Source organism: Biomphalaria glabrata, chromosome 14, assembly GCF_947242115.1.
Source record: "Biomphalaria glabrata chromosome 14, xgBioGlab47.1, whole genome shotgun sequence".
Taxonomy (NCBI): Eukaryota; Metazoa; Mollusca; class Gastropoda; family Planorbidae; genus Biomphalaria; species Biomphalaria glabrata.
This window is the reverse complement of record NC_074724.1, coordinates 7342794-7357615: the sequence shown is the minus strand read 5'-3', so window position 1 is coordinate 7357615 and position 14822 is coordinate 7342794. Positions and strand designations below refer to the sequence as shown.

The window sequence follows — 14822 nt, the reverse complement described above, 5'->3', positions numbered from 1 at the left end:
ACTAATTTTGTATATGAACAGTATCACAAAACATACCCTAACACTTTAATCTCCTAAATAACTATTCCCCATTCGCTGTATAATCATTACATGTCACATGTTTCTGCCGTCACGATAGAATTACGAGCTATTGGTCTACACAGGTTGCGACGTTGCAGATCGACATTTGGACAGCGCATCTGGAGAGAAGATACATAATATTATTGTTACTGTAAAGCGACAAGCCAGGAAAGTTCCGTGAATTAATCCGTTTGGACCGTCTAAGCAATTATTTGGTTATTGAATGTGTTCTAGTTCTTCGTAATAATTAGTAACTTTCCGATTCCTTCGTGCTTAGCAAAGATTATTATTATCTAGTTTGTTCATTTTTCATGCAAAATGTTTCTGAATCATTAATTACGTTTATTAACCTTTAAAGGCGAATCATTTCATGCAGAACAATTAAAATACAGTGTGTAATTAGTGACAGGCCAATATTACGTAATGTACTATGTTTTGTAGCAAAAAAAAGGCCTACAGCGTTAAAAGTGGACTAGCCCGTTTGCGTACTGTGTTGCGGTATATATAGGCTCAGTGCCCCGTATATGATACACTGCTAAGGCCGCCTCTGCCCCCATCCCAAAGTTGACTAGCCTTCATAAGTCCCCTTTTTTGTTTTCTCATTATTCAATCTAACGATCAACAAACCCTTATTGTGGAATATAAACAAACACTTTATTGGAACATGAGCGCTAGCCTTCCATCTCCCTACATTTCACTAAAATCCCCCCCCCCCCAACTGTCACACATGCAAGTTCAAAAAGTTCAAACAATATTTTCATATGAAACTCCCCTTCTGACTGAACAGTTTGAAAGAAGAAACAATCACTATTTACAACTAAGTCTAGCCTTTAAATTTTCTAGATCTAGAGATGCACCTTTTTTTTTTTTTAATCATCGATATTCACATTAACATCTCATTATCGTATTTTATCGTTCATGGCAAATGAAATGATTATTGATTATCAATTAATAAATGAATAAATGACCAGGATCAATAAATTTATATTATAGATTAATATTCATCTTTTGTGGTCTTAGAGGGCCTTTCAAATTATATCATTCCCACGTCAGATTTAGGTCTTGTATCACTACTACGCACACAGTTCGAATTTAAAAACATGACTCGTGACATCAAAAGCGTGTGAGCAATCAATTATAATTTGTAAATGTCTTTTTTTTAGACAAATGTTATGTCGTTTTTTTTTTTCACGTGTCACTGTGTCATGAGAATAGAGCAGAAATAAAAAAAAGGGCACAATCTATTAAGAAATATTTTCCGATGACGTCTTTATTTCCAGATCTATAAATTATCACAATTCATATTTATACAGCAGGGGCGTAACTAGGGATTTGGGGGCCCGGGGGGATTGACCTCTTTGGGGGCCCCTTGCATTTTGACATTCGACATATGACCTGAGATAATGTACGCAAATACATATAAGCCCAAAATCAAATTGGTTCAGTATATCAGTAAACTTAACAAAAAAATAATCATGAAGACTCTTTTAATGAATATTGCCGTTGTTTATTAGTTAAATAATGCACAAGTGACAGCTCTCAATTGATATCGCTTCAAGTCGTTCATTCTGTGCAGCAAAGACATCTATAACATCAACTACATCGATACTTTCTAGTATTTGTGACTTCAATGACATTAAAACCATGATAAGCCTTTCTTGCGTCATTGTGCTCCTGAGATACTTTTTGATGAACTTGAGCTTTGAGAATGATCTCTCACATGACGTAATGGAAGTGGCCTGAGTTAGCGGTATTCGGAGGAGGTTGCAAAGTTTGAGCACACGTAATTCCCATATGAAGCCTTTTTCCTAAATATGTCTATTGGTGATTGTATTACTGGTTTGTTGATGAAAAGTGCTCGTGCATCAATGACATCATTGAAAAAGCGATTTGCCATTTATTTCATCATACAAACAGGAAAAGTAGTACAGTTTGTCATAAGCGTGTCTTCATCTAACAGGTGTCTTGGTTCAAGAAGAAACCCAAAGGTATCCATTTTCTTTCCAGCCTTTGGAATCTGCCCTTCATCTCCATATGAAATCTGTCCAGCACTTCTGTCGCAACACGTTTGAATTGCAGTTCTATTGACAGTACTACATTAGAACTCAATTTCCCATCAAGTCTTTTCTTTCTTCTGATTGTTTTGATTACAGGGCATCCATAGTATTCACTACCTTCTTTTGCCTTTTCGATGGATTGGGTTTTTGTCTGTTTCTCATCATTTTGCAGAAAGCATGAAAGGGTACTAATTTCTTTAGCAGCTTCCCGTATATGCAGTCCAGACTTTTGTAGTTTCTTCCGAACTATATTAATTAAGCGCAAGGGCTTTGACCAGAATTCAAGATAGGCAAAAAATTCTTAATTTTCCACTGCATGAAGAATATTCTGTGCTAATATTATATGGTATTACGTCATTGTTGGTTGTTTATGTTTTGTGCGAAAGCAAAAGGATTCAGAGCATACAAAAGTGGGAAAGATCCATATCTCGTTATGCTCGAGTATAGAAATACTCCGATAATCGGACTGCCGTATTCACCATCACAACTGATGACGAGTAGAAGACTCAGGGAATCATTCCAACTGATCCCAAACTATTGAAACCATCGGTAGCTGAAAATGCAGAGACATTAATCAACGAACGACAGATGAAAAGCAAAGTGAAATACGATGCAAAAGCTAGACTACCTAAATATTATTCTGTCGGAGAGTTCGTCTATGTCAAACATGGCAGAAAGATGTTGAAATAAAAAAAACATCCAGCACCCAGATTTTACATCATAAAGACAAACGATGGAAAAATATACAGAAGAAATCAACGCTTTTTGAATAAGAGTTTCGATGAAGACATCTCTGAGTACTATGATACCGATGAAGACAATGAACTACAAACTGTTGGAACAAACGAAACAGACAGTAATAGACCAATGTCTAGAGAACTTGTTGTGCCAGTCAAGACAACCAGAAGTGGACGAATTGTTAAAGTAGACAGGGCCGGCCTTAGGCCTCTGCAGCCTATGCCCCGCGCTAATTCTAAGTATTAAATTAAACCATTATAACGTAAATAAATTAACAGGGTTTTCGCGACCTCCTGATTTTCCAGGGCCTCCAGGAAATCTCACGAAAAGGCAAAATATGCGATAAAGTCCTGAACTTTTTTTGAATTTATTCAGATCTCCTGAAATAGACGAAATTGACATTTTGGGGTGCCAATAAATAAAAAGTGGCATTGCGAGCCTTCATTTGATAAAAATTTATTGCAAGACGAAAGTAGGCCTATTTTCTAATTCAAAGAAAATAATTTTGACATTATGCTTATCCCTACCCAGAATAGGCCCCGCGCGATCCATTTCGCATAGGGCCCCGCAAATGCTAATGCAGGCCTTCTTAGTAGATATCACTCTTAAGAACTTTAAAAGGAAGGGTGTGATAATATTATATGATATTATGTCATTGTTTGTTGTTTATGTTTTGTGCGAAAGCAAAAGGATTAGATGGAAATAAAAAGGGATTTTCCATTGAATGGAGGAAAGATAAATAGAGGGGTAATAACTCGAGTGTGAAGTTTAATTCTGAAATTATAGACGCCAAACCCGAATAATGGACTATCTTAGCGTTGTTAAGAATAACTTTTAGATCTGTTATACTCGATTCTGTAAATTTTGGTTCAAGGTTAATTAGTTTAGCCACAAAATACTCGCCATTTAGATCTATTATTAGTAAAGGTAACAAGATAACTGGAATTCGCTGTATATCAGGCAGTTTTATTCGTGGCAACAAAGTTTAAAATGTAAAACTAACTTTAAAAAACAACTTTGATCTCTGTGGTAAAAAATATTTTTAGAATGTCAACAAAGTCAACGTACTGATAGACCTAGATCTAGGTTTAGTCTTTGTGATAAATTTAATCCTGTTGACACTTTTGTCAATCAAATATATTAATTTATGTATTTGCAAATTTATTTCGGCACCCATTTGGCCCCCCCCCCTAGGTGGGGGCCCGGGGGGATTTTAAAATTCTCCCCCCCATGCCCCGCCCCCTTGTTACGCCACTGTTTATACAAATAAAATTAGGAACCTGAAAAAATAATATCGGGAATTTCCGATATTCTTTTGAATAATTAAATAGATCTCGATAGATCATAAGTAGAAACTTCCGTATATCTAAGTATTTTTTTTTATTCAGAAAAGATAAAATGAATTATAATTCGGCATTATTCACTCTCATTGTAATACAATCTTCTGCAGTTCTCTTAAGAGGCAAGTAGATCTAGAGTCTAGATCTAATATCTATTGGATATCTGCTTATATGATAATTTAATATTCTGATCATATCTGAACGAGGCTATTTACTAGCTAAAAATAGTTTTTTAGCCGAAAAATGTCTATTGCTACAGTCGATTTATTTGCAAAGTTAACAGATCCATGTCCTCCTTCGGTTCCAAAGCATCTATGGATCATCTCATAAAAATTATTTAGCAATATTAGAAATCTCTCTCTTTCTCTCTCTCTCTCTCTTTTTCTCTTTCTCTCTTTCTCTCAAGATGGCTATCTAGTTGTGTGGTTTGCATTTTTAATTTGGGTTCTGAGTATCTATCTATCTATCTATCTATCTATCTATCTATCTATCTATCTATCTATCTATCTATCTATCTATCTATCTATCTATCTATCTATCTATCTATCTATCTATCTATCTTTCTCCCTGCGTTTTGTATTTTCTCATTTTCTGTTCCACATCTCTATGATAGTAGTAGTGTAAATGAGGCTAAGGTAATGAGAAAATACAGTGAAACACGATAAAATGGAAGCAACCTGAGATTATATATATCTTGGAAATGAATATAGACCACGAGCACAATCAGGGGGTAGCACTTCTACTCTCAATAGAGGCATCAGAAGCTTTCTTAGGAAGGGAGCCAGTTTCCTCGTGATATTGTCAGTGAGAGATAAGAATAAATATCATTGAGTGTTTTACACCCACAAACGCAGCACCAGTAGAGAAGAAAGAATAATTGTATAACGGTCCATAGCTTTTACTAGAGCAAACACCTAAAAATAATATCAAGCTTATTATTATGCTGGTAAGGAGCTCTTATTGAGAAAACATGGTAAGTCACATGTATTGAAAAAGGGGACCTATTAGCTGATTTCTGCGCATTCAATGATGTCATCATTAGAGGAACCATTCTTCCACACAAAAAAACATACAACCCGATCGGTAAAAATGAAAATCAAATTGACCTTATTGCAATCTCTAGGAAATCGAGGAGAAGTCTACTTAATGTTAGGGTGAGACGAAGAACAGATGTAGGCTCTGTTATCATCTGCTAATTACAACAGCAAGATCAAACTCAAATTCTTTGATGATTTTTCAGACAGACCACACTTCAAAGTCAATACCTAGTACTTGAAGAGCGAGAAAAACAAGGCTGTAATCCAAGAACAGAAAGAGATAGAAGATATAAACCAATGCCCAAATATAAAGCAACACGCTTATCTTAGAATCCAATATGACGTAGTAAACAATTCTGCATGAAAATGCAAAAAGTGGAAAAGCGTCAGGTCCAGATGGAATACCAATGGAAAAACTTAAAACACACCTCAATACAGAAACTGAAATGCTAAATCCACTGCCATGCAAGATTTGGGAAAAAGAACACGCTCCTAAATTCTAAAAGCTGGATTATCCATTTAATTAACCCCGACAAGGTGACCTCACTCAATGACACGACTGGCGAGGAATCAGGCTACTATCAACGCTAAGACAGTTCTTCACTAGGATAATACTGGAACGCCTAAGACCAGAGCTGGCTAAATACTTTCGGTCTTGTCTCGTGTAAATATGGCTATATGACCTGGATCCATGAAATAGTACTACTTTCAGAGAGTTGGGCACGTTTTTTTCGTTTTTTTTTAAGCTCTTAAGCTTGTTTTAGGGCTACTTTACTGTTTCATTTAGTACGCAACGAACATTTAAAGCAAGTTTTTTTCAAAATTGGTCAAACGGTTTTGATTTCCATTCGGAACATAAACACATGAATACATACATACTCCTATATACATACAAACATACATACATACATATTTATTTACTTTCTTACGCATTATATTCTAACTCTTTAACATACTTGTAATTTTTTTTTTTTTAGATGACAAAGTTGTTGAACGCCTAACAATAAATGATAACTTACGAAGTTCTGTAGAATGTGGATCTAATTTTACCAAAGGAGTGGAGCAACTAACAATCCATGGTGCAGTCAATATTTCTGGTATAGAGGTTTACTCTATTGCATTTGAAATTCTGCATTCTGGGAGCAAAGAGCCTTTAGTAAGATTTGTTTTCTTTTATCCATCATTTCATCTAGACTCTAAGGCAGTGGTGTCCAAAGTTGGTCGTTGTGCTAACCGTCGGTCATAGAAACAGATAAATTTTACAGCATCGTCAGGTCTTAAAGGGTCCACTTTACTATGCTTTGATGCATTGCTAGGAAAGAAAATGATTTTCAACTTAAAACTCAAAAAATGGTATAGGTTATCTGTTTGATTTTATTTACCGTTTTAATATAAGTAATTTAAAACTGCAAATAGACCTTATAAATGTAAAACTAAACGCACATTACCTGCGTTTGTTGTTAAATCTTTTCTGAACACAGAAAACTTGCAAAGAGGTGCATGATGTAATTTTTTAAAATGTGTAGACTTTAAAAAAAACAAAATTATCCTACTCACTGTTAACACTTAGCGACCCTTTCATGCAGGTTTCAACCATTTTTTTTTCTAAATGATCATATGATGGTGAAGTTTATTTGAAGAGTTTATACTATCACTTATTATAGGTGCCTCCCTCGTCCTGTAATACAATAACCGCTAGAAGAAGGCTGATATATTTCACAAGTGTTATTTCTACCCGTGTTACAATCAGTTATAACACTGCCCCTTTATACAGCTGTCCGTCCCAGACTGAATGTACCAGGCTGTAAATGTTTATCGGTGAAAGTAGAGGGTAGGGTCGATCGATGGCATAGAAATGGGCTTGTAGCTTGAGTTTTATTGGGATATCTACTTTGCACTTTGCAAGCGTCACTTTATCCGTTACTTTCAGTTGATCTTTCTATGGTTGAGGAGATCATGTATGTGGTATTCATTGACTTGCTTTTCTCTTAGTGAGGTGAGTAGAGAGGTGGTAGCTATGATCATCAAGACACTTGGTCTAATACGTTGGTTCAACAGGCGACTTAAGTGATGCCTTTCAAATAAGTTGTAAGACCACAAGACAACAGTTTTGACAAATGGATCATATTCTTCAGCCGTGTCTCAAGGACAAGGCTGTGGACCCTAGATGTCTTTTTATTAACTTCTGTTTCATATAATTAATTTATCTTCTTTACAATATAAAAACGTAAAAAAAAAATCTATCGGGATTGGAAATAATTTTTTTTTTAAGTTATTGTCATTGTACGAGGTGTGATAGAAGTAGTAAAATTCTCATGATATATAAAATGTTAATGATAAAAAGAAATATAATCTTTAATTGACATCGATTTCAATGATGGTTTTCTTTCCACTTGTCATCATTTGTTAAAAAGTGTAACAAGTGAACATAAATTGTTGTGATTGATAAACAAATAGTATGTTATTTAGAGGATAACTGCCTGGTCGTGCCCTATGCGCGCTGGACTATCATTCGAAATTTTTGAAGGTCCCGGGTTCATACATTGCCGCTACCATTCCCCTTCGCCTTGCGGGAGGTTCGGACAAGGAAGTAAATTATCTGCAACTCTTAATGAACATCCTATAGAAACATGTAAACATTTTACAAACATTTATTTACAATATAAGTAATACAAAAGATAAACAGCACGAGACTCTGTAGAGTATTGTAAGTTCGACCTCAAAAGCGACTACCACCAGATACCTATCAGGGACGATCAGAAGCAGTAAAGGTGTTCTTACTCCTTGCATTGATGCAGACTGGTCCTGAAACTCTAGTCCTGAGAGCTTTAAGCTTGATCGAAAGTATTTGTGTGACTCACCCTCGACGGTACGGGTGGAGAGCTATTGGAGTCTCTTTTAAGGCAACAAACACGCCAGCCTTGACGCGGTTAGCCATTGGATGAGACGTGAAACGAGCCGAAATTAATAAATTATACAGGCTGGTTGGCGTTACACGCATCCTTGTTAGGAGCGTCTCCCTCATACTAACTAATGAAATACGTACTAAGAATAATTTGCCTAATATGTTAAAATTTGCTATACTGGAGCATAACTTAAATATACGTATTAAAGGCAGGGGCATAACTAAAGAAGGAAACAGTGGCATCTTAGTAGGGTGTTGCATTCCTTTTAACCTCATTTATCGACAGGTAAACAAGTGTCCGCGGCTACTAATGACAAAAGAACCGAAACAAGACAGTGGGGGTGGGGGAGGCAAAAAGCCATTGCGGGTCTGGCCCACCAAATATAATTTGCGTATCATTGTCAATATAGTCACTGAGAGTGTTTTGTAAAGAAGTAGACGAAATAATATTATTATAAGTTTGTACATTGGTTTTCATAACTCACCCCCCTTGTTTATCCCACAATCTGGATTTTTACTTTCAAAGTGCAGTCTTGCTGTTGTCCGTATTTCTTTAAAGTTTTGTTTTTTTATTTCTTTGGTCTTACGGAAAAAAATGCAGAATTTTTTTTTTTTTTTTTTTTAAGGAATGCAATATTATAAACCAAACAACCAATCTGAGTTCGAACCGACCTGAATGCGGATATCAACAAGACCCCACAGACTTAAATATAGGGAAATTCACCTATCGGATTGCCCTTACAGAAAAGTATAGTTTGGCAGTTTTCAAGGCAACTCTTAATTTTAAAAAGGGTTCCGAAGACGACAGCGAGATAAAAAATATCAAGTTGCCTAAAGTTCTTCATTTCCGTAAGTTCAATGTACTTTTTCACATTCATTGATACGTTAAATATATTTGATATTTAAATATATATATATATATATATTTATAGATTGTTGAGAGAGTGACCAAGCCCTATTTAAAAAAAATATGGATTATTTTGTCAATATTTAGAAAACAAATAATCTCACAAACTTTTAAATACCTTGGTACTATCTTTGGCAATAAACTAAATTTTCCTTCAAATACTAATTATATCAGAAAAAAAGGGCAGCAAAGGTTACAATTACTGAGAAAACTGTCTTCGTTTAATTTTAGTGAAAATGGCTTGGCTATGTTTTATCACGCTCACATCTGCAGTATTTTGAGTTTTTATATCACTGCCTGGTATGGCAATCTGAGCATTAGAAATAAAAATGAACTCTGAATAATCCTAAATATTTATGTTAAAGTAATAAAGTAATAATCCCATTTGGACAGCTGTTTGAGAAAAACATTCATAAAAAAGCTAAAAAGATTCTAGAAATAAAAAATCACTCTTTTGGTCAGGATTTTGTGATTTTACCATCTCAAAAGAAACACAAGACACCGATAGCAAAGACAGACAAACACAAAAACTTTTTTGTGTATCCATCATGGGCGTAGCCAGGATTTTTTTTCGGCGGGGGGGTTTAAGAACCCCCCCCCCCCCTCGGGAAAAAAATATTTGTATATATGTATGTGTGTGTGTGTGTTCATAATCTTTATTACATTCTGACCCTTTATTCTTTCGGAACACGTTTATTGTGCCCTAGAATAGGTTCTTTAGTTAGTGGAAAAATTGTTGACTCCTCGCCATTGCCAGCAAGGGGCTCTGGGGGAGCTCTAGAAGCTCACCATAGCGGGGCGAAGCCCCGCCGCCAAGAACTATTTCTGGCATAGAATGCCAACAAAATGCATATTCTGAGGTATCTACAGTGCATTTTCATGCTATTAAAAAGTCTTATTTCAAAAATGTATGTGCTATTTTTACTGACTAAAACCCTGCCGCGCCGTTCGGCGCATTTGCCGTCAAGCTGTTTCCACAAAAATCTGTCACTGGCAATTTCTGAAGCCTCTTCCCACCTGCTCTGAGGTCCTCCATGAATGACTGGTGCCAAGTTGTACTATGATGTCATCGCAACTCTTATTATGCGTAATTTATTGTGTCGTAGAACATGCCCCGCAAACCTCATGCGACGCTCTGTCACAATTTTACTAAGGGGTTGACTCCCAGTTTGGCATAGGATTTCCTTGATTTAGACTCGATCTCAATAACTAACTCCTAAAATCTGTCTTAGCCATCTTTGTTGAGCCACATTTAGTGTTTTTCAATTTCGGCAGATGACTATTCACTGCACTTTATTAATGGAGCCCCGCCACTGGTAGAAATGTGTAACCTCTCTTGGATACGCTCTTGGAATTGGGTGACTGTAGTTTGCTTTAGATTATATATTGAAAAGTGAAGTTTTATCGTCAAAATCATCTGTTAGAGGTTTTAAACTAAAAATCGCAGGACTTTGTTGATGTTTTTTAAATTCAAAACCCCATTTAGCTACGATCATAGAATTTGGTAACTGTAGTTTGCTTTAGAGTAATATTGAAGATAGAGGTTTTCCACCGCAAAATGCTCCGTAGGGTGATTTGAAACACAAAACCATCTGGAGGAAAGGAGTTTAAACTCAAAACCCCCAATTCGCTTGGCTACGCTCAAATAATTTTAGTATGTAATTTGCTTTTTTTTTATATTGAAGAAGTATTTTTTAGCATCAAACCCTTGTGAGGGGGGATATGAACTCAAAACCCCTTTTGGTAACGCTCATAGCATTTTGAGTGCGTAATTTGCTTTTTTTTTACATTGAAGATGTATTTTTAACTTCAAACCCCGCTAGCCGGGGGTTTAAACTCAAAACCCATATGGCTACGCTCTTAGATTTTAGAGTGTGTAATTTGCTTTTTTTTTTTATTGATGATGTATTTTTTAGCTTCAAACTCCACTAGAGGGGAGTTTAAACTTAAAACTGAGTCAAAACCCATTTAGCTAAGCTCATAACATTTTGAGTGCATAATTTGCTTTTTTTTTCATATTGAAGAGGGGGTCTATCGTAAATTTTGGAGGGGGTTTTAAAATCAAAATCTTCCTTAACTGTGCACTTGGAATTTGGGGATTATCGTTTGCATTTTTTGTGTGTTTTGTTTTATAGAAGAGGGGGATTTAACTGCAAAAACCCCTGGTAGGGGAGTTTTAAACTCAAAACCCCTGGTAGGGGGTTTTAAACTCAAAACCCCCTGTAAGGGTTTTAAACTCAAAATCCCCTGGTAGGGGTTTTAAACTCTAAACCCCCTAGTAGGGGTTTTAAACTCAAAACCCCTTTGGCTGCGCTGGGGCAAGTGATGGTTTAGTATTAAAATCTCACCTAAAATAAAGAAAATCAAAGCAAAAAATCAGTCACTTAAGTCCGTCTCCCCCCCCCCCCTCTCGGGGGGATTTCATTTCGGGGGGGGGGTTGAACCCCCAAACCCCCCCCCCCCTGGCTACGCCCATGGTATCCATGGCAATCAAATCATCAAATAGAAACAATTTGATACAAACTTTTTACATGTAAATTATCAAGTGTTTTCTGTGAATATAGGATTTTTTTTTTTTTTATAGTTATAATGTTTTGTTTGGTGTAATGCACACATTGTAAGACAGATTTCCTTATGAACAAAGATTATTATTATTCGTAGTAGTATTATTTCATCAAATATTTGCAAAAGCACTTTTACACATTTAATACATTAATAAAAAAGTGCTAAACATAATGTGCGTCTTTTTTTTTTCTAAAAAAAACAACAACAACAAAAGATCGATATTTGTTATTGCCCGTAGACTACCAAAACCTTTCCGACGGACCTATGATTATTACCTGCTTTAATAATTAACGTTGAAAAACAACAAAACAACAAAAAAAACCCCTGTAATACTGGAATTAAAGCACCCAAATTTTGAGTTCGTGTAAAATAAAGAGAGAGAGAGAGGGAGAAAGAGAGTAGAGAAAAGAGAGATCGGGAAATGAAATTTTATTATTATTATTATAGCTTTTATATAGCGCTACTTTCATGCTTATAGCAATTTGTGGACCGGTGGGGGGGGGAGGAGGGGTATCTAGGCCTTTAGGCTACACGCAAGGCTCGTAAAGTAATTCTGTACGTAGTAAAGAATGAATACAATGCATAGACGAATTTATTTTCTAATACAAACTCTTAAATTTCACTTATTATCCGCTTCCCTACCCAAACTTGGCCCCGCGAACTCCGTTTTGCATAGGGCCCCACAATGGTTAAGTCCGGCCCTGCTATTTACTAGATTACTTAGATTAGTTTCTAGTCCAAACCTTCCGCTGGACAAAGGGTGATGGGATCAGGCAGGGTTTGATAAATTTAAAAGACAGTTCATCGCGCAGCCAGTCATCCGTAGTGTGAATACTACTCTTGTTTTCTCGTGGACTATCCGCAGAAATAAGAGAGTGATCTTTCCTTTACTTCTTGTTTGACCTGTTGAGGGAAGAAGAGAATTATATATATAGAAGATAGTTATAATTATAGGTATGTTAGTTAAAGATCTATTCTACTCTAGAATTATCAGTTATATTTTGTTTACAAGTTTGGTGATAAATCTTACCTTTGTTTTTAAATATTGTACATTAATTTTAGATATTGTTCAAATGTTTTTTGGTCGTTTACTAGCATTCTTAAATTGTAAGAGTGGCAAAATAAAATATTATAAACGAAAAGCATAATTTAAATCTATTCTTATGCCAAAATAAATGTTGCAGTGGTTTTTTATTGCTCTTTCAAAGAATTTTAGACATGTTTGGTCACCAAAAGATTGGCAATTCGTGTTTCCTATCCTAAAGAATAACCTACGAATTGTATGAAAAATATAATGTTTCTTTCTTTCTATATTTTTCTAGAACCAGAAGATTTAAGATATGAAATTTACATTGATGATCAGCCACTTGGCAACAAAACCAACGTCTCTATGCCAGACCATAAAAGCAACTTAAAAATCAAGTATCATAGTTTGCATGGGAAAAAGTTCACAACTAAAATGGAAATAACATACAGTAATAGAACATATACTTTAAAAGACGGCAAAGAATATTGGCTTAATTGGAGTATTTCCGATTGTAGAGAATGTAATGTCACTGTAAGATTTTTCATCTGCACTAATTTGACCAATGAGACATGTATCATTTTTATAAATAGAAGTACCGGTAAGTTTATTTTTTATTAATCTTATATAAACTGTCTATGTCTGTCTGTCTGTCTGTCTGGTAAAACGTTTTTTCTCTCATTTCCCAGACTCGGATCGAGTAGAAATATTTGAGCACAATTATTCATTGTGCCTTACAAGATATGTTAAATTTACCAAGTAGTTAATTAATTGTTGGTGAATAATTATTTTGTATATTTTTGTAATTAAGAAAATGAACGATCGGGTAAAGACTACCAATCTGAAGTGTTGCTTTTGTGTTCTGTTAGCTCTAAATGTAATTGTAAATGGCAATTAGGATAGAAAGTCTCTTAAAAATCAAAACAGTCTATAACAGCGGTTCTCAACCTTTTAAGCTCGGCGACCCCTTTTTACAATATACCACACTGCCGCGACCCCCCCCCCCCCGCCAATAGACACACACAGCAATAAAAGAAAAGACAATAACAATCCTTATTTTTGATGGTCTTAGGCGACCCCTGGCAAATCGTCAATCGACCTCCAAAGGGGTCGCGACCCACAGGTTGAGAACCCCTGGTCTAGAACAAGGTTACAAAGACAGTTTGTGTGGAAACAAAAACTAAACAGGGCCCTTGGAGTGGTCCACACAGGCAGGTAAAAAGGCTGGTTTCAATATTTTCAGCAAGAACATCAGAATGAAACTCTACAAAAGACAAATGACAGTGAAAGTGAATGTGAAGTTAGATGTGAACCTGGCCTAACTGATGTCTTATAATGAATATCTAATTATCAAATTGTTTTGTAAAGGGTCATTTTCTTATTCCTCAAAATGAAAAAAAATCCCGTAAAAAAAAAATCATTTAGTTAAGTGTTATGTGTTTATCATTCGACACTGCGGTTCACGCGATAATATGAAAACTACTTATTTATTGTTGTTTGAAATTATATTCAACTTATATGCATAATAAAAAGATTTTTTCTTTAAAAAAAAAGGAAAATTTTGTGTGTGCGTAAATGTAGTAGTTAGTTTAACAGAACTTAATTAACTTAGCAATACATATAATAAAAAATTGACAAAGAACCTAAAACTGTTTGCATAAATGTGTTAAAATATGGTAAATAGTCTTCTTCTCTACTAACGAGCCTCCCATGAAAAAAACGTTTGCATACGTGAATTTTTACTTTCAGAAAAGAAAAAATAAAAAGTAATAGTTACAGACAGACATTGCAAACAAAAATAATAGCGTCTTTTCCCCCTCTCGGTGGCCACTAAAAATTAAAGCTCATCTTTTGTGTAAAATGTTTGGGCTATTATTGGCTGAGAAGAAAGTTTTTGCAGTGTAACATCGCAAATGGTAAGGTTCAGACATTTGATAGTATATTCATTATGGCTTTAGTACGAAACATCAAGTGATTTGATAGTTAGTATATTCATTATGGCTTTAGTACGAAACATCAAGTGATTTGATAGTTAGTATATTCATTATGGCTTTAGTACGAAACATCAAGTGATTTGATAGTTAGTATATTCATTATGGCTTTAGTACGAAACATCAAGTGATTTGATAGTTAGTATATTCATTATGGCTTTAGTACGAAACATCAAGTGATTTGATAGTTAGTATATT

The 14822-nt window shown here is 35.3% G+C and overlaps 1 protein-coding gene across 2 annotated transcripts in view; it reads left to right on the top strand.

Annotated features, from left to right (window-relative positions):
- The first annotated feature begins 4175 nt into the window (after positions 1 to 4175).
- Positions 4176 to 14822, top strand: part of LOC106072373 (uncharacterized) — a 29437-nt gene continuing 18790 nt past the window's right edge. For both annotated transcript variants that reach the window (XM_056010429.1, XM_056010428.1), the window contains exons 1-4: positions 4176 to 4317; positions 6210 to 6388; positions 8764 to 8986; positions 12932 to 13234. In XM_056010429.1, coding sequence (XP_055866404.1) covers positions 4254 to 4317; positions 6210 to 6388; positions 8764 to 8986; positions 12932 to 13234 — 769 coding nt within the window. In that variant the 5' untranslated portion in view covers positions 4176 to 4253. The remainder of the gene's footprint in view (positions 4318 to 6209; positions 6389 to 8763; positions 8987 to 12931; positions 13235 to 14822) is intronic.